Source organism: Rhinolophus sinicus, chromosome 3 (assembly GCF_057876585.1).
Source record: "Rhinolophus sinicus isolate RSI-liver-muscle chromosome 3, RSI-T2T, whole genome shotgun sequence".
Lineage (NCBI taxonomy): Eukaryota > Metazoa > Chordata > Mammalia > Chiroptera > Rhinolophidae > Rhinolophus > Rhinolophus sinicus.
The window spans coordinates 93,549,387-93,568,824 of record NC_142503.1 but is presented as its reverse complement, the minus strand read 5'-3'; the positions used below and the strand labels follow the sequence as shown (position 1 = coordinate 93,568,824).

General features: G+C 55.7%; 1 protein-coding gene across 3 annotated transcripts in view; it reads right to left on the bottom strand.

The window, feature by feature from the left end:
* Positions 1-17,471, bottom strand: part of ELN (elastin) — a 31,860-nt gene extending 14,389 nt beyond the window's left edge. For 2 of the 3 annotated variants that reach the window (XM_019755001.3, XM_019755004.3), the window contains exons 1-16: positions 17,280-17,471; positions 11,225-11,299; positions 10,237-10,266; positions 9,683-9,715; positions 7,877-7,906; positions 6,574-6,609; positions 6,005-6,097; positions 5,665-5,742; positions 5,520-5,582; positions 4,812-4,859; positions 3,858-3,929; positions 3,499-3,528; positions 2,931-3,002; positions 1,485-1,526; positions 1,010-1,069; positions 704-751 (exon numbers count right to left, since the gene is read on the bottom strand). In XM_019755001.3, the coding sequence (XP_019610560.2) occupies positions 704-751; positions 1,010-1,069; positions 1,485-1,526; positions 2,931-3,002; positions 3,499-3,528; positions 3,858-3,929; positions 4,812-4,859; positions 5,520-5,582; positions 5,665-5,742; positions 6,005-6,097; positions 6,574-6,609; positions 7,877-7,906; positions 9,683-9,715; positions 10,237-10,266; positions 11,225-11,299; positions 17,280-17,361 (892 nt within the window). In that variant the 5' untranslated portion in view covers positions 17,362-17,471. The remainder of the gene's footprint in view (positions 1-703; positions 752-1,009; positions 1,070-1,484; positions 1,527-2,930; positions 3,003-3,498; positions 3,529-3,857; positions 3,930-4,811; positions 4,860-5,519; positions 5,583-5,664; positions 5,743-6,004; positions 6,098-6,573; positions 6,610-7,876; positions 7,907-9,682; positions 9,716-10,236; positions 10,267-11,224; positions 11,300-17,279) is intronic. The other variant, XM_019755002.3, reaches the window with a different exon arrangement.
* Positions 17,472-19,438: the final 1,967 nt, after the last annotated feature.

Sequence of the window (19,438 nt, the reverse complement as noted above, 5' to 3'; positions counted from 1 at the left end):
TTCAGCCCCAATGATGACTCTGAATGGGGACTACCTGGGGCAGGGGGACAGATGCCAACTCCCATCACCACATGGGCACGGGAAGGCCGTGCCATGTTTGCTCGCCAAGGGATGACGAGATTGAGGAGCTAAACTTTTTATAGTACACACTATTAAATTGTTTAAATGCTCATATAGGTTCCACCTAAAATGATCATTGTAACCATCAATGTATCCATTCTCTCTGCCTGGGCTCCTCCTTCCTGTTTTAACCTCAAGGCAAACTCCACCTATATTTTAAGGCCTGAATCAAGTGTCATTTTCTCTGAGAAGGCTTCCTGATTTTCTTCCCCGGGTGGAAATGATATCTCCCCTCTTCTCGACAACCGCAACAAGGTCTATAGTCTCCAATAGAGCTCTTATCTGTTCTTGGTCTCTGAAATGGGTGGAGGGAGGGAGGGATGGGTAATTAGATGAGTGAGTGGATGGATGGAAGGGCGAGTGGATCAATGGATTATAGAGAAAGGGATGAAAGGCAGAGTAAATGCATGGATGGATGGATGGATGGATGGATGGGTGCTGTTGAATAAGTTGGAAAAATGGGGGGTGGGGTGGGGGAAGGGCTGCCTTGCTTAATTATTTGTGAAGCAGGCTCTCAGTAATAACAGAGATGGAGAGGTTGCGGGGCTGAAGGCTAGCAGGTAGGGACTCAAGGGGTACTCACCATACTTTGCTGCTTTAGCTGCCGCTGCTGCAGCCTGGGGGCCAACCCCTGGGGGAGGGGAAGGGAAGAGATTGCAAACTGTGCCCCTGCCCTCTTCATCCAGCCCCAAAAGAACCACCACATTCATACAAGGGTGTGGGGAGGGGCTTCATCGCCAGCAGAGGCTGAGAGATCCTCACCCAGGATCCTTCTCCAGGCTCAGACTGGGGTTTGAATGCAGGGTGGGTTGGCCTGCTTTCTGGAGAGAACCTGGCCAGCCCCAGGGCTCTGGAACGAGGTGATCCAGCAGGGTGAGGCTGTCCTTACCTGTCCCTGTTGGGTATCCAGCCTTGGCCCCGGCGCCAGCCACTCCTCCAGGCCCATAGCCTGTGAAACAGAGATGTTCAGTGGGCATCCATGCAGAGCTCACCACGGCTGTCCCCCTGCCCTGCCGTTAGGGCGTGGGCTGCCCAGAGTCTCTACCCTGTCACCCCTAGCCAGAGTTAAAACAAATTCAAATATGTGGTGTGTGGTTTCTTCCATTTGACACACTAGGACACCAAAGCTCAGAGAAGAAGCTGATTCTCCCAGTGCCTGGTGATAAGTGTCAGGGCCAGGATTGATAACCCAGCTGTGTGAGTCCAAGTTCCAGATTCCTTCCTTCGGGAATTCCCTGTCCAGGATTCCACTCTACCCCCAGTTGTGTGCTCTCCTAGCCCAGGCCTGAGGCTGCAGCTTCCTGGACAGGACCCTGTATCTGGAGAAAGCCGGAAGCTGACGAGTCTAGGAGGGCCTTACTCACCATAGGGCAGTTTCCCAGTGCTGTAGGGCAGTCCATAGCCACCTGAGGAGAGGGCAGGGTAGGCTGAGGCACTGCACCATGGTAGCCCCACACCTTTCTGGGCTCTCACTACCTGGGTGGACTGACCTATTCGCTGAGGCCTGAGACACCCCCACACCTGCCCAGGGGTCATGAGTGACTCACATAGGCTCTCAGGAGAGCAGAGGCCCTGGGTGGATGAGGGAGAGGGCACTCCTGTCCCAGGGCCAGCTGGGGCACCCATCCCCCTACCAATCCAGGCCCTGCCATGGCCCTAGAATCTGAGTATCTTCCTTACTCCCCTCTCCAACAGGAAACATCTCGTCTTTCCAATGAACAGTGTTTTCCCAATGAATGGTGCTTCTTACCATCAGTACAAATGGTTCCCATCAGGGCTGTGGGTCTCTGTGCCTGTGCATGTGTGTGCATGTGAGTGCATGTGTGCATATGTGTGTGCATGTGTGTACATGTGTGCAGGTGAGTGCATGTGTGTGCATGTGTGCATGTGAGTTCATGTGTGCAGGTGAGTGCATGTGTGTGCATGTGTGCATATGTGTCTGCATGTGTGTACATGTGTGCATGTGAGTGCATTGAGTGCATGTGTGCATGTGAGTTCATGTGTGCAGGTGAGTGCATTGAGTGCATGTGTGTGCATGTGAGTGCATGTGTGCATGTGAGTGCATGTGTGCATATGTGTGTGCATGTGTGTACATGTGTGCATGTGAGTGCATTGAGTGCATGTGTGCATGTGAGTTCACGTGTGCAGGTGAGTGCATTGAGTGCATGTGTGTGCATGTGAGTGCATGTGTGCATGTGTGCATGTGAGTTCATGTGTGCAGGTGCGTGCATGTGCATGCGTGTGTGTGCATGTGTGTATGTGTGCATATGTATGCATGTGTACGCATGTGAGTGCATGTGTGTGCCTGCGAGTGCATGTGCGCGCATGTGTGCACATGTGAGTGCATGTGTGTGCCTGCGAGTGCCTGCGAGTGCATGCGAGTGCATACAAAGTGCATGTGGGTGCATGTGAGTGTACATGTGTGCATGTGAGCGCATGTATGTGCAGGTGTGCATGTGTGTGCACGTGTGTACATATGAGTGCATGTGTGCAGGTGAGTGCATGTGTGTGCATGTGAGTGCATGCATGTGTGTGCATGTGAGAATGCGAGTGCATGTGAGTACATGCGAGTGCATGTGAGTACATGTGAGTGCATGTGTGTGCATGTGTGTACGTGTGTGTGCATGTGAGTGAGGCTACCACCTTCAGGGTGGCTTCCCCACTTTTTCCTTTGCTAGCAACCAGAAGTAGGGGTCGATACCCAGGTTCCCACCAGAGACACCTGTGGCCAAACAAGTACCCCCAGCAAGCTGGCTTCTCAGCAGCGAGATTCAGCGAGTGGTGTCTCTTGAATCCTCCTTTTGACTTACCTGGCAATTTGGGTGCCTTGATAGGGTACCCCAGTGGAACTCCAGGCTGCTGACCCCCAAAGGGTCCAACTCCTGTGGGAACAGGGAGAGTCAAATCAGGTCCTAGCAACTTGGGCCAGCAGCTCCTGCTAAGCACCCAGCCTCATTCTCTACTTTCTGCTCAGGTAGAAGGAGCCTCCACTGCATCTGCCTAGAGGGCCTTCTTGCTTCACTGTCACCAGTCAGCTGAGCCCTCCTAGCACTGGGCCACTCCCTCTTTGCAGGATTCTCTTTCTTAGGCCATGAGCCACAGTTGGGCGTGCAGTCCTCGCAGCATTTGCATAGACTGGTAGGTTTTCTGGGTGCATGTGGGCTGCTACACATGAAGGGCTGGGACTGGGGAAGTAGGGCTGTGATGGATGCCACTTTGTGCTGGAGCCAGGCCAAGGCCTGGAGCAGTAGGCATGAGGGAAACTGGACAGGCCTGATGGTATTCTGAATGCCCAGCCCCTTCCAGGACAAGAGCTCCTGCCTGGCTGGCCACGCTGCTGGCCTGGCCACCCATGCGGGGGTCCCAACCTTGCCTCACCTGGGATTCCAGCAAAAGCTCCACCTCCACCTGCAATGACAAGGGGCCATCACTGCAGCCCTGCCACCATGGGCGCAGGGCACTGAGGCACTAATGGCTGGCACCAGGCACCACTGAGGGTGTGGCTGGCCAGAGCAGTGGCCAGTTTTGCCCGTACCTCCCAGCTCATGTTGCCCTCACACATATTCAAGAATTTCTGAGAGGTTTGGTGGTCATCTCAGCCAGTTGTACCAAGGCTGCAGTGAAAGACGCGCCCACCCAGAGGGCCCTGAGACCAGGAGCCCCACCCCTACCCCCAACCCCAGGCCAGAGGGGCCTGAAGATTCCCACCATGGGTCCCCAGCCCACCAGCTGCATACCTGGGGCCTTGGGCTTGACTCCTGTTCCAGTGGGAACCCCGGGGAGCACCCCCACACCTGGGAACCGAGCTCCTGAGGGGACAAAGTAGGGGCTGGCAGTGAGGGCCAGAAGGCAGGCCTTACAGGTGCAGCCTGGCACCCGCACCCCACCTCAGGTCACACGCTGACCTCCTTTGCACTGACCATCAGCCACGGGATGGGAGCTGTTTGGTGTGACTTTGCTTCCCTGTCTGACTCAGAAGATCTGAGTTTTAATCCCATTTTCTAGCCACATGAGCTTGTGTCTCAATTGGCCTTGTCTCTAAGCTGGAGTGAATTTCCACCTGCCCTGCCCACCCTCACCAGAGAAGGCAGACAGTCAAATCCGGTGTGAAGTGGGAAGCCCGTGCCCTTTCGGGCGCTCGCTTGATGTGCTTTCACAACGGGACACACACAGCCATCTGCTGTGGCCAGGGACTCTGCAATTGCCAGTGTCTGTCACTCCTACCTCTCCTGTCTCCCCTGGGGTTGGGCCTCGCAATCAGAGCGACAGAGGGAGGGACATTGTCAGCAAATGGCACAGAGCAGCCTGAGTCTGGGCTTTTGGGGGAATTCGGGAGGTCACATGTTGGGTGGGGTGGTCAGGGCCTGGCAGGGAGAGGAGGGTGGGAGGGCAGGTCTAAGGGTCTCCTGCAGCGCGGCTGCTCTGGGCAGGCTCCCTGGTGACTCATGGCTTTTGGGAAATAGTTGGCCACACTGGGGACTTGGTGTGTCCTCAGGGGCCCAGCGCCGGCTGTGGTGATGATCTGGGTTTGGGCCTGGATTTGGGGCTTGTGTGGGGTGGGGGTGGGGTGACCTTCATGGGGAAAGATGACAGAGGCCTTGTGTCCTTCAGCCTGAGCCTCAGGGAGGGGAGGGAGGCGGCCAGGGGCTGCTCTCCTTGCTCTAGGGTCCCCTTTTACTCCTTGTCCTTACCTGTGCCTGGGAGCACTCCACCTGGGTATACACCTGGTAGCCCTACACCTGTGGCCAAAAGAAGGAGGAGCCTTAAGTAGCAGCCTGGCCCCCAGTAATCCCTTCCTGACCTTTCCCTCCACTGTTCCAGGGCTCATAAACCAGCCACCCCAGTGCCCAGCCAGGATACATGTCGTGGTGGCCACAGCCCTACTCCCACGAGTTTCGGAAGTCATCTGCAAACCCTTCTGTGCGTGGATTTATCTTGTCTCCTGGAGCCTGTTTACATGGCCGGCCCACCCCACCTCTGGGCTAACAGCTTCCAGATGTTCCCTCCCTGCTGTGTGGACTCAGGCAGGCTTTTGTTTAACCTGAAGTCACTTCCTTAAGGTCTTGGTGCAGAGGAATGAGCACCAGATGGGGAGTCGGTGCACCTCGGGCCATACTGGCTCTGCTGTGACCACCCAGGGCACTCTGCACTGATTCGCCATTCTGAGCCTCAGTATCCCCTTCTGTCACTGAATACCTGCCATAGAGCCTGTCTCTGAGGTCTTTTCCAGCTTTAAGATCCTGGAAGAAGGGCCTGGAAGTTAGGCCGGGGCCCCTCTCCCCTGTTTGGGACTCAGCACCACGCTTTGGGCCTGGCTGTCTTCCATGCCCTGCTGTAGCCAGGCCCCGCCCTTTCTGCCCAGTGACTGCATTGTGCAGCCCCAGGGATTCCACACTAACCTGGCACTTTCCCAGGCTTCGCTCCGGCTCCAACTCCAACTCCTGCTCCAGGTACCACAGCACCTGGCATGGAAGGGGCGTATCAGAGTGGATGTCACCCAGGTCTGCAGCCTTCAGTTGGGCAACTCAGGGGTAGCCACCATACCTGTAGACACTCCTAAGCCACCGACACCGCCAATGCCACCGACACCGCCAAGCCCACCGACACCGCCAAGCCCAGCACCTACAGAGTCAGGCGTAGGAGAGGTGAGGGGTCATGCAAAGAGCAGAGGGAGGCAGGAGGGCTCTGGGTGCACTTGGAGGGCCCAGCGTTGAGGTTTGGTCCTGTACTGCCTCACTTGGAGACTTGGGTACAGAGGGTTACCTCCCGAGCCCCAGTACATTGGAGATGAGGATATACTACCTCCCAGGAAAGGTTCTTTGCAAAGTGGAGAGCCCATGGAGACCAGAGGGTTGTATGGCATGTCCCAAAGAATCACACTCACCAGCCTTGGCAGCTTTATAGGCTGCAGCAGCGCCAGCTGCTCCGCCAGGCACTGCAGCACCCGGGAAGGTGCCCGCAGGAAAGGTCCCAAGTCCTGTGGAGGGGAAGACAGGACGAGGTCCTGAGTCACTCAGCCCCTCCCAGGAAGTCTGCAGGACTTCCACAATAAGCAGCAGCCGCTGCTCCCAGGACCCGGGTTGGTGTCAGAGAGCAACATGTGCCAGTCAAAACTACAGGGATCTTTTAGGGTCAAACTTCCACACCCCCTCCTCCAGGAAGCCTTCCTGAATCCCTGCTGAGTTAAGCAACTCCTCTGGGCTCCACTGGCCCCTACAGCCTCTTCCATCCCTCTCTCAGCATTACGTTATAACAGCACCCAGTACCCAGTGGTGACTCCCTCGTGTCCTGGACAGCTTTTCAGGACAGGTGGACTCAGCATCATACCCATACCAGTGCCCAGGATAGGCCTGGCCCATATCCTGGTACTCTGACTGCCTTCCACATCAGGAAGACGCCCTGGGCTAGGCTCTGGTCCCGATATAGGCATTTTGCTTGGGTGTCAACACTAACCTGCCCCAAGGCCACCTCCTGCAAGCCCTCCAGCACCTGCAGGGAGAAGGAGACACAGCCAGGTGAGGAGAGGAGAGACTGGTATGTGGGCATCATTCTTGGGCCCCAGGTAGGAAGGGTCTCATGGAGGGCAGGCAGGAACTAGGCAGTGCTGTGGTCACTGTGCAGCCACTCAGGCCCCTAAGCTGGACTCAAGCGTTTGGTACCTAGGGACTGATTCTGATAAAATGGCAGCCACCATTTAGTGACCAGCTGCTATGTGCCATGTCGATGTGATTGCATTGACTCCCCATAACATGCCTGGGTCAGGCCTTGCTTTCCCTAGAAGTTCTGCCAGATAATGGGGGACCCACCAGGGCTTTCTGTGAGGGTTGGAGCTGTGTAGAGGCTGCCAGCAAGACCTCACCCAAGCTAGGCCCTGCCCTGCTCCCACCCCAGGCCTCTTCTGCTTCCTCGCAGGTGTCTCCTGACTCAGCCCATTCCCCCTCCCCTGGATCTGGAGACCCTTCTGTCCCCACCATCTGTCCATCTGACCATCCAGTCTGCCTGCAGTCCAGAAGCCTCCTCACTTACAGACGGATGCTAAAATGTTTATGAGAAGTCAAATGGGTCTCTCTGGCTCTCTCCTTTGCACATCTGGGCCCAATCGCAATTTCTCCCCCTCCAGGAGACATTCCATGGCTTTGGCCAGGACTGATGGGCAATCAGGTTGGAGTTCACAAGCGTGCCGGGTTTGTTTCCAATTATGTGAGAATCTCTCCTGCAAGAGCCAGTCCTGGCTGCCAGGGTCGTGAGACCAGGGGAGTCCTCTCTGGGGAGCCCTGGAGATTCTACCTGGCTTTCACTGGGCGTGGTCTCCCTGCTCCCTACTCATTTCCTACTTGTGGGAGTAGGTCCTGTCTGAAACTCAGCCAGCCCCCCTGTAAGATGGGTCTCTAACTCTGGCCAGTCGCCCTTCTTGGTAGGCGTGGTATGGGTCAGGCCCGGCCTGGGGCGTGCCTGGGTCACTTCCCGGCACTACAGGCCCTGCCCCACCCCATCTGTCAGGGGCTTCTCTCAAGCCAGGCCTAAGCTTCAACAGGGCAGACGACATATTTGAACCTTTCCTGACCACAGAGGGAATGGGAAAATATGATGCGGGACCGAACAGAAAGAGAGAAGAGGCTGGGGTGGGTAGGGTGGGGGCAGGCCACCCCTCTGCAGCCATCTGTCCTTTCCCACACTCCCCCCAGCTGTCTGGTCCCAAGGCTGCCCTCCAGCATGACCAGACCCACCCCTCTTGCTGGCCTCCCTGTGGACTCACCTGGCCCAAATGCCCCAAGGAGTCCAGCCCCTGGAAAGGAGGAGAGATGGGGTGAGATGCTGACCACAGCTGTGAGCCCAGGGGCCTGGTCAGCCCAACCCTTCCTCTTCCCGGGATCAGAGAGCTCTGCATTCTAGTGCTGCTGTCCCTGCTGACTCTTTGCATGCAGGAGCAAGTCACTTCACTCTCTGAGACTCAGGTGTTCTACCTACAAAATGGCCATTGTGTCTCTGACCTTCCTGGGACCAGTGAGAGCATGAGCAGAAAGCACCTAGTATGTGCAATATGCCAGGGTGCCCAGTATGTGTGCCTTGCTCCTTCCTGTCCTCTCGCGTAGGCAGCTGGCTTCCAGCTGGTACTAGGGGTGTGGGTGTTGCTGGCTCCCAGCTGCCTGGTCCCCTACTGAGAGTCCAGGCAGGGCCAGCCTGCCGAGGCCCACATGGAGCAGCTGCCAGGCCACCCACCCTCTACTCGCCAAGGGATTAATTGTTCCGAAGCACAACACACACTGCCTGTGCCCCGTTCCATCTCGCCTGGGCAGGCCCCAACATCCCCATGGCCCGGATGTGGGGAGCTGCCTGGGGGAGGGGGAAGTCTGTGGCTCTGTACAGGCCTTTGTAGCCCAGAGTCCTAAGGCTGAACGATGACCTCAGGCAGGTCGTGGGATCCAGCCCCTTTTCATCAGAGAACGTTGCTCACCCTCCAAGAAGGCAGGATGCACGTTCTGGCAGGAATTCCAAGGGCAGTGAATCCCAAGGGCTCCAGCCTTGCAGAACCCCCAGACCCTAGGAACCCCTTTCCCAAGCTTCCTGCCCTCCTGCCTCTCTCCGGCCTGGCCTCAGCCCTGGAGTTTCACAACCCAGATGGACTTGCAGGGAGAGGAAATCTGGGTCTTGCAGACTCATCTGCACTTGGATCATCACACAGTGGGATTTCGTAAGAACTGTCGGACATCCAAACTGTCCTAGCGCCTTGGGCTTCAGAGCCAGGGAGACACAGAGCAGGGTGGGGGTGCCAAGGCCACATGCGGAGCATCTCACTCCGATGGGGTCATAAATCTGGACAGAGACGCCATTTCCGCCACCTGCTTCCTGGTGGGACACGCCCTCCCTCTTTCCTGGGTGGGGTATGTTCTTTGGAGCTGGTGGTGGACCCTGGTGGCAGATCCGGCAAGACCAGGACAGATCTAGCCACATCTCCTTCCTGGAAAACTCCGTGGTCTGGACACAGCTAGAAGGGGCCTGGGATCAAGAAGGGTGCTCATCTGGGGCCAGGGCCAGGGTCCGACCTGGGATTAAGTTTAGGGCTGAGTCTGGAGTCAGGTTCAGCCTGGGGTCAGGATAGGGCTCAGACTGTCATTGAAGTTAAGGATATTGAGAGTCTTGGCCTGGAGTTAGAGAGGGTGTGGTCTGGGGCCTGGGGATCATTCTGGTGGAGTCTAGAGCCCACCATCTGTGTCATTCAGTGTTGGTGGCCACTGGAACATCAATGCCTACCTTTGCCCCGAGTACTAGGGCTGTTTCTGAGACGGGTGCAGAGGGGAGAGGGCAGCTGGGCACATAGGCACTGGCAGGGTAGAGCCTGGCCACTCCTCACATAGAGAGATGTCAAGCTGCCTTCAGCCTCCTGTCCCTGGAGCCCTGGGACCTGGCCCCAGCCTGCTCACGCCTGGGGGCTGGCACTGCCCACCACCTCCTTCCTCCCCTCTCTTGCTCATTGGCTCCCTTGCTAGGTGAACAGCTCTGTTGGCCCTTCCCTCCCCTGCCCCTTGGCCTGCTCTCAGAGCCCTAAGACCTCAGGTCTTACCTGGCTTGGGCGGTTTGCCTCCAGGACCCAGTGCTGCAGAGGGAAGAGATGGCAGTGAATGAGGAGCCCCAGCCCACCTGTCTTACTATTTATCCCACTAGGACAAAGCAAGGACATTGTGGGGTCTTACTCTCCAAGTCCTAAAAGGGCTGTCAGGGACAGTCCTCTCCTTTGGACAGGGAATTGCCGGGAGCCTAGTGTCTACATGTCCGGTAGGAAGCCCAGCTCCAGCCCTGATCTGTGGCTTATATTTTCTCAGACTCAGTTTTTCAGCCTTTGAAGGGGATGATGATACCCGCTCAGCAGCATTTCAAGGAGGTTGTAGAGGAATATGAAAGCAGGCAGGGGCCACCAGGGGGAAAGTCTTGGGAGAGGCTCAGGAGGCCAGTGGGTTCCAGTTCTCAGACAAGTCTCTCCCCACTGGCCACTTGGTCTATAAAACAAGGGGCCCTTGATGCCTTGGCCTTTTGGAGTTCTGAGTTTTGAGAACATGTGTAGGCTCAAGTGACACCAAACCCCATCAATGAGGAACTAAATTTGGTTTCTGAGCTTACCTCCTCCTCCCAGGCCTCCAAGACCAGTCCCTGTGGAGAGAAGGGGGGGAGGGGAAGACAGAGAGAGAGAGAGAGAGAGAGAGAGAAACATCAGTGCCCCGTCAGATCAGTGCCCTTGCCAGAAAGCCACCCATCATCCACCCTTGGTCAAATCCATCACTGCCTGGCTACGTGACCTCTACAAGCCTTAACTTCTGTGAGCCTCAGTTTCCTCCTCTGTCTCATCAGGCCAATAGCCCTGTGCCAGTATGTGCCTGAGAGAGTGCTGGCAGCTGTCCTTATTTCCACATCAGTTCTCAACACTCAAATACTTTTTAAGTATAGAAAATATTACTTTTGATTTTTCAATATACTTTAAAGCGGTATATTTTTTCTGTCTTTTTCTAAATTAAAAGAAAATGTGGCCCCCTGATGCCATTGCCCCAATATTCTGCCCATTTTCTTTTGGGGGAGGGCTTCCAGTCTCCACCTGCACATAGTCATTGCTTTGATATTGTTTTTACCTGAACAAACACTTTACCATATTGCACAACAGATAACACATTCATACTTTTCAGTAATTTTGTACTATGTCAGAATTTGCTTAATCACAGCCTCCAGTCAGGAAGGTTTCTTGTTTTCCATTTTTGCAAACACCGCTCCTATGAACCATGTTGCAGATCATTCTTTTGCTCTTCTTTTCAGTTGTTTCCTTGAAATGGATTTCCACGAGTGGGTTAATCGTTTGAAAGCTGTGAATGGCAGGGACGCGTGAAGGCACCCACTTTCCTATAGCCTCACACATTTTGTGTTTCATCTTTCAGAAGATTATGCTCTTAATAGTTGTAAAACAGTGTCACATAAACTGCTTTTTTAAGTAGGAGTGGCTTGTGGGTTCTCTAGTAGGTGTGCCAACGTTCTTCCCTTCTGCAGCGTCAAAAGGTACATCTGTCGTGAGTGAACTCACTGTCTACCTCACCTGGGAGTGTGGAAGTTTCATGTGCATTACCTGGGTAATAAACTCCTCCAGGAACTCCTCCAGGAACTACCCCAGGAATGACTCCAGGAACAGCCCCGGGGACCCCTAGAAGGAAGTGGGTAGAGTCCTCCATTAGTCAGAACTAATAAAAGCACATGTAATAATAATGATGATGATGATAATGTTTATAATATTGCATGTCCACAAAGCAACTTATGTCAACTGAACAATTTATGTTTACAAAACATTTTCTCATTCATTCTCCTCAAAATGGCCCTGTGAGGTGGGGAGGGCAGGGATTACTATCTTCATTTGAACAGATGAGAAATCAGGCTCAGAGAAGTTAGGAGACGTGCCAGAGGCCACGCAGCTGGAAAGAGATGGAGCCTGGATTCAAACCCTCTCCCTGGAGAGGGCGGGCATGAGGCCGGTCTGAGCGCCTTTCGCTGGGCAGCCAACTCTCTCTAGCCCTGAGCAGCATGGGCAGGGACCAGGGTTGTAGGAAGGCAGGCCAGGCTGAGACTGAGCGGTAAGGAAATGTGCTTGCTGCCAGCAAAAATGCAACCATTCCCACACTGATAGGATGGTGTGAGGTCAGCGTCCTCAGCCACTGGGCAACAGTGGCTGGGTGGGGTTCTGGCTGTCTGACAGAGGGCTGTCTTAGGAGGCGCCGGGCCCCAGAGGGGGACACCATGAATGAGCAAAGTGAATAGTTTCCTAAGGAAAAGCTAATTCACTGGCCAGGCCAGGGGCCGTCTGCCCAGCCAAGATCACGAGTTCAGTCCCCACGGACTACTGAAGCTCTCACTGGGGAAGGCTGTGAAGCTGGGCCCCAGACCCAGCCTGAGCATGGTCATGGCAACAGATGACCCTGGTGCAGACCAGGCCCTAATGCTACCACCACACAATGGCCCCAACCTTGACAAGCCACCTTGCCAATGCCCCAACCCAGGCCCCAGCACCACCCTGCTGAAAAGGGCGCAGTGGGGTTGACAGACCGTGTGGGGTAGAACTGCAGTGTGTCCAGAGACCTCCCAGATGGACATCTGGCCTCTGTGGCCTGGTGATGTTGCACAGCTAGACCCCAGAGGCCCGTCAGCCCCAGTCCCAGTCCAGCAGGGTAGGGGATGCCAAGCTGTCATGGCCACCCTGTGCCAATGTCCCGGCGCCAGTCCTCCTCCTCCAGGGCCTGTGGCCCCCCAGGAATTTCAGTCCAGGCCTGGAGTGTGCAAGCAATCTTGTTGGAGCCTCAGGGGCTCAAAGCGGTGGCTCCATGAGGGTGGCCCTGCTGGGAATGAGGACTTCGGCCCTGTCATCCAATGCCAAGCACACACATGGCCTGCCTCGAGCCTTTGATGCCTTCCCTGGCTCTGGCCTCCAGCTCTGAGCACTGTCTCTTACATGCCTTTCCCCGGTGCACTCCAGACCTTTCTCTGCCCTGGCCTCCTCTCCAGCTCCAGAACAGACGGCAGGAGCAGTGTGGGGAGTGGAGAGGGCAAGGGGTTCAGGACAGACCCATCTGCCTCTGCTCTCGGCTGTGCTACTTCTTACCACCTGTGTGACCTTGGGCAAGTCACTTAACGCTTTTAAGCCTGTTTCCTTTTCAACAATGTGGGGCTGATAACCGTTGCCTTGCAAAGTTGTTGTGAATTGTCAAAGGGTTCAAGTAAGAGACCTGTCCTGCCATGGAGCTGGCACACAGTAATTGCTCAGGAAAGAAAAAAAAAGATGGTAAATGTTTGTCTCTACTTGGCTGCACAGCACATGGCCTGGGGCCAGGTATACAGTGGGTGTTTAATAAATGATGAGTGAATTAGGTGGAGGGGAGGCAAGGATGTTGCCTGTGGGTCTGGGTCCAATCTGTTCTTTATCCCCAACCAGCCAAGGGGTCTCCCACCTCAGACTGGTGTAGCCCTTAGGACTGGCTGAACCCCCACTTCCTCTCCTTGGGCTCTGCTCTTTCACACTCACTTGTGGCCAGGCCCCTCCCGGGCCTGCCATCTCCTCTTCTGCTTCCTCTCTCCCAGCGCATGCCCATCTCCCCCCAGCTCTCTCCTCTCCCCACTCTCCACCTCCGTGACTCAAATCCCAACAGCATGTGCCAAACTCTGTGCCTGAACCATGACAGCCTGAGGAGCTATAGATTTTGATCCCCATTTTGCACTAAGGTAATGGAGAAGGCCTGGTGGGTGTAAATGGTCCCTGCCCTGCCTCCTCTCTTTGAGTGCTGGAGAGGTGAGACTATAAGACAGTAGTCAGTCAAGAGCCTTTGAAAAGGCAGCAGCCACTTTTCAAGCTCCAGTGGTCACCTCTACTCCTTGGTCTAAGCAGTTTCTCCTGCCAGGAATGCCTTCTCTTCTCTTCAAACCCTACCCTTCCACCAAGACTGAGCTCAGATTCTCCCTCCTGCCTGCCCTGAGCCTGTGGTTCTCACTGCTTAGCTGGCCCAAAGCAATTGGCCTGGAGCACGCTTGTCTTGTTTTATGTGGGTTTGGCTTGTTTCACCAGAGAGTACAGGGTGAACTTGTTTCTTGCATCTTAGAGTCATGATCCTAGACTCTCAGGATCATAACAGTCTTCTGGCCTGGGCTGCAACGCCTTCTGCGAACATCCCCTGGTGCTCCTGCTTGCATGCCTCCAGTGACAGGAAAATCACCACCTTCTGATGCTGTCAGCTCTACCTCACAGAGGTCTTCCTCCTATCAAGACATAATCTGCCCCCCCAATTCTGCCTCCCAGAGGCCCATAGATGGAGGCTCCCCTCTCGTCCATGGCTAGACTCTCATACATTTCTTTAGAGGTCTAACTCAAAGGTCACTTCCGCTGTGAAGCCTTCCTGCGGCTACTCCGGGCACCCTGTCCCCCCGTCCTGTCTGTTTCCTCCATCAATTCGTGCTCCTCCCCACTAGACACAATGTGGCCTGAGTAGCAGGAGGAAAATTAAACCTTATAAATGTGCAGCAATTACAAGGGTCAATCAGCCAAAGTTAGCAAATTCTGAAGATACATCATTTTAAGAATTCACATTCCCACAGTCTTCTTATTTGATGCATTTTTGGCAGATGTTTTATTGCTAGAGCCTCCCCTCCCACCAGCCTTAGGAGATAAAGTAGGGCAGGGATTTCTTTCCCCGCTTTACAGCCAGGGGAACCAAGAGCCTGGCTTGGGACCCACAGCTGAACCCAGTCACATACAGGGCCTTCTGCCTGGGTCCTGGGCTCCAAGTTCAAAGATCTCGGAAAAGCCTGTTTGGGAGCAAGCAGTGGGCCAGCGGGCCTTGGCAGGGGGCTTTGCCAAGCCCAAGTCCAAAGGGTTGGCCTGGGGAGCAGATAAGACCACATGAAGCTGTTTGTTGTTTGCATGGAGAAAGGCTGCCAAGGGCTTTTCAAAAACAATCTGTCCTCCAGTGAGTGCCTCCATCCCCCCCCTCCCCTGGGCACATTTGCCCTCCTGCCGTGGCCCCAGCAGACCTAGAGAACCAGATCAACCCCTAACCAAACGTCCTTGGCCCTGGAGCCTCACTGGAGTCACCTGGGAAGCTTTGACAAAACCTCTATGTCTGGGTTCCTCCACAGGCCAAATAAAGCAGGAATTCTTGGGTGAGACTCCAGCATCAGAATTGTTTAAAGTTCCCTGGGTAACTCCAATATGCAGCCAGGGGTGAAAACCCCTGTTTCAAAACATCTTCAGTTCCAAAATCGGAAAAAACAAACAAACAAACAAACAAACAAACAAACAAACAAGACCCTGTAATATTTCTAGGGGGTGGGGAGAGAATTATGCCCAATTTAGTTATTTCCTCTCTTTTTAAATGGCATGGTGGTCTGGGACAGCTGGTCCTCAAAGCTACTTTTGACCCATCCTAACTGGGTCTAGACAACGCTTTCCATCACAGGGTCTTCCTAGGGAGCCCGTTTCTTGGAAGCCCACGGGCAACATGGTTTTTTGGAGCTGGGAACTCGTGGAGGTGACACTCTCTTAGGGTGGGGGACAGCTGAGCTCCCCTAGGACAGCCAGGCAGGTGGCTCTGTGGTGTATGTGTGTGTGTGTGTGTGTGTGTGTGTGTGTATGTGTGTGTCTGCAGCCCCTCCTACTCTCCGACCTCTCAAGACTTTAGTAGGCTCTGGGGACTAACCTGTGAAGACCTCATCAATCCACACACCCCTTATTTGGACCCAAATACTTTACCACCTGGTACAGAGCTGAGATTTATGTTTGCAAAGAAAGAATAAGGCCAGCTGAGCATTTCATGGTGTCACTGAGGGAACAAGGAGAGGGTGCATTCTGCCCTAGGATGTGCCCACCATAGAGGACTCAGCCCCAGGCCTGTGCCTCCCTAAATGTTGCCTGGACCTGGCCCCGACACCCCCCATCCTTTGGTCCAGGGCAAAGAGCTGTCTGGTACTAACCTCCTGGGGCTGCCTTAGCGTGTCTGAATCTCAGTTTCCCCATTTATAAAGTGAAAATAGTAATTCTCAACTCTCAAGGTTCCTGTGGGGGTGGATTAATTAATTGCCATGCTTTAGGTGGAAGCTCTGGGAAGGCAGGTGTTCAGCGGACACACCTTGTGGTGGGGAGGTTCAGGCAGGTGCAGAGGCTGCTCTCAGGCAGGCGGGTGGCGGGTCCTCTGGGTTGCCTTGCTGCCCCCACTGGGCCCCACCTGGTGGTGTGCTCATCGTCTCTCAGCCTCGTCCAAACCCAGGAGCTGACCTCTGCGCAGGAAGCCCCTGCTCCCAGCAGTCCTGCCCAGCCAGGCAATCTCACGGAAACAGCTGCTGCTCCTGCCCGGTGCCCTACTCCAGCCCTCCTGCCTGGCCTGCTCCACCCTGCGCCCCCCCCCCCCCATGCTGGCCTCCACCAAAGGTCTGGTTCTCATGACCAGGAGGACTCGCACAGGAATCAGACCCCACCCAAGCCACCCCACAAATGGCTCATAAGCCTGCACCTCTCTCTTTCCATGGTCAGAGTACCTTCAGGGGCCCCCGGCGGGTCTCCCAAGGTGTGTAGCAGGCAGGTGGGGGACTCTTGGGGCCTGTGGAAGGACATACGCCAGATGGTCCAGGACTGCCCCAAGGTCCACTCCAGCCTCTGCCATGGGACACACTTACTCTGCCGAGAGAGGGACAGTTTCCCCAGCTTCCCTGTTCTCCCTTGTGTTCCATACTACACACACACATCGTCACACACACAGTGACAATCCACACCCAGTGACACACCTGGACGCCAGATCTCCCATGTGTACATGCCTGTCGGGTGGCAGACTTTTGCAGGTGCTAAGAGGCACTTTCACATACCCTAAAACCTCACCCCCAAAACACAAATACACACACATGCACATACACACATACACATACACCTGTTCAGGGATGACCCTGTGAACAGATATTTATCTCCTCCCAGAAATCTCCTCCACTATTTGGTGACACATTTGGGCATATACACGCATGCACACCTGTGTAACAGCATGCAAAACATCCATTCATGTATGCACGTGCATGCACGTTCACACACACACGCGTGCGCTCAGAAGTCCCAGCCCTTCTCACCAGGGACAGACCACAGCAGCAGCTTTCCAACTGGCGACCCCATCATCACTAACCCTGACTTCCCTCAGAGCAGTGGGAGTGGGGGTTCCTGACTTCGCAGCGGACAAGGAACCTGCTGAGGTCACACGGCTCACTGTGGCTGGCCTCCAGCCCAGGTCCCCTGCCCACAGGGTATGTGGGCACACCGCTGGGGCCACAGGTGTGCAAACAACCAGTGCCTGCAGACCCATGGGACCGGCTCGGCCCCAGCACACTCCCATCATCCCACAGAGCAGGAGCCCCTCAGCCTTCTCAGGGCAGCAGAACCTGGACATTGCCGGGACTATCCCGAATGGGGGGGTGTCTGTGTGACAGGTTCCACCTCAGCACAGGCTGGCTCCCGGGAAGGGCAGTTCCAAGGATCCAGTGGCTATGGGGCTCCGGCCTGGGAAGCCCAGGAGGACGCCAGGGGTGAAGGGTGCTCTCTCATCCATCAGCCCAGACACCTGGCCGGGAGGCCCCAGGGCTGCAGGCAGCACCGGGAACAGGGTGAGGCCTACCTCCAGGCTGTGAGGGCTGGACGATGGACAGCAGGAGCAGCAGGACTCCGGGCCGCAGGGCTGCAGCTGTCGGACCCGCCATCTCGGGGAGAAATGCCCCAGCCTGCTCTCCACGCCTCGTTTTATCCCCAAAGCGTAATTGCTGCCTCCTCGGCTGTGAGGGAAGGAGGGAGGGAGAGAGGGAGGGCGGGCGGGAGGGCCAGCGAAGGGGGAGGCCTGGGGGAGGGGGCCAAAGGGAGGGGGGCAATTACGAAAGGCCCAGCTCACAAGCCTCCCAGGCTGGGTCTGACTGGACTGGACTGTGGGCTTTTTTCCTTAAAACACAGACACTCGCGTGCGCGTGCACACATACACGCACGCGCGTGGACACACACACACACACACACACACACACACACACACACAGTTTTCCCCCATCTCTCTCCTGCTTTCCCTCTGTGGCTGTTCTCTCACTGCTGGCCCTGTTCCCGCCAGAAAGTGTGAGGGGGGCCTCTGCCAGGACAGCCCTCGGGAGAGGAAGCAGGAGGGAGGGCCCTACAGCCCGGCCAAAAATCCAGCCCCAGCCAAGGCCTGAGTGGCCAGGACCCCGCCCCTCCAGCTGGGCCCCGGGCCCAGTGTGGGGACACAGGCCAGCTGTCCCGAGCCTCTGCCCCCACCCTGGCCCTCCAGACTTCCCCAACACCCCCAGACCTGGCCAGAGACAAGCCCTGCCCAAAGCTGGGGAAGTGGGGTGTTGGGCAGGTCTGGGGGCTGGGGCCCAGGGCCAATCAAAGCCTGCAGAAGTTGAGGGGCTGCAGGCAGAATGGCCTAGAAGGTAAATTCATATTGCTGTTGTCCCCTGGGGCATCTGGGAGCTGGAAGGGGGACCCTGACACACTACATGGCTCCATTCTGCAGACGCTAAGGTTACAGCCTCTGGCTTGCAGCTGAGAGGGGGCTGTTGGGCAGGTCTGGGATCCATGTCTACAGAGGCCAAGGGGCTGCACCAGGGAGTTAAGACCATGTTGGTGTTGTTCCCTGGGGCATCTGGGGGACATGTGGGAGACCCTGACACACCACATGGGTTCTGTTTGCATGGACCAAGGTCAGTCTCACACTGGCGAGCAGGCCTGTGCATGCCACAGTGCCTGTTAAAGTTTAGGCTGGACCCCCCAGGTGCCCTGCAGGATAACAGGGGGCTGGGGAGCCCACTAAGACTATCAAGGTGGCCCAGTGCTTCTTTATCACTCAGCCCTCATCTGTGCCAACACTGAGCATTGCTGGCACCTAGACCAGACATGGGAGTCTCCCGACTGCTGGTTCTCTCCCTACCCCAGAACACCCAGGACCGACATTCCTCCAGTGGCCAGGAGGGGGCGGCTCTGCGCTGAAACAGCTGGGACCAACATTTCCAGAAGGACTCTGTCTGTTCCCGCCTAACTGGGCAGGATGAGGACCCTGGAGATTTTTGGGGGGTGGGGTGGGGGAGGAGAGTGTCATACCTCCCTGCTCAAGTGGGGAAGAAATTTGGGAGCCAGAGAGTAGGAGCGGGGAACTGGTACTTGCCCTCATCACAGCCTGGGAGGGGAGAAGTAGAGGCCATAAGTTCTGAGAGCTTTCCCCTGCAGTCAGATGGAAAACGAGGGGAGGATACAACCACAGCTCTGAGGGAAGGAGTTAAATGGCCTCTCCTCTAGCCAGGAGCTCCGTGGCAGTCCGAGGGGCTACCAGGGGCGTCCAGGAGTGGAGATGCCAAAGTCAGGAACTGGACTCTCTGAGGAATCAATTCTGGCTCTAAGACACTCTAAGGGGGTCACTGCTTCACACAGCTTCAGTCTCCTCATCTGTCAAATGGTGATAAACATTCTTGCCTAGGAGGGTTATTGCAAAGGTAAATAAAATGTGGTCATATATTTCTGTGCTGTGCCTGCCAGATCCAAAATGCTCTGTACTCATCTGGTGCTAGCACTAGTACCAGTGCTGCTGTTACTACCACTGCTTCTCCAGCACCACTCCTGTTTGTTGAGTAACTATTAGGTTTGGCTCTCTCCCGGGTTACCTTGGGACCCTGGACCATCCCTTCCTCTTCCTGCTCTCAGGTGGCAGGCGTTCCAGGAGTTTCGAAGGGGTGGACCTGCCAGGAGAATTGTAGGGCAGCTGTGCTTGCACAGCAAGTGTGC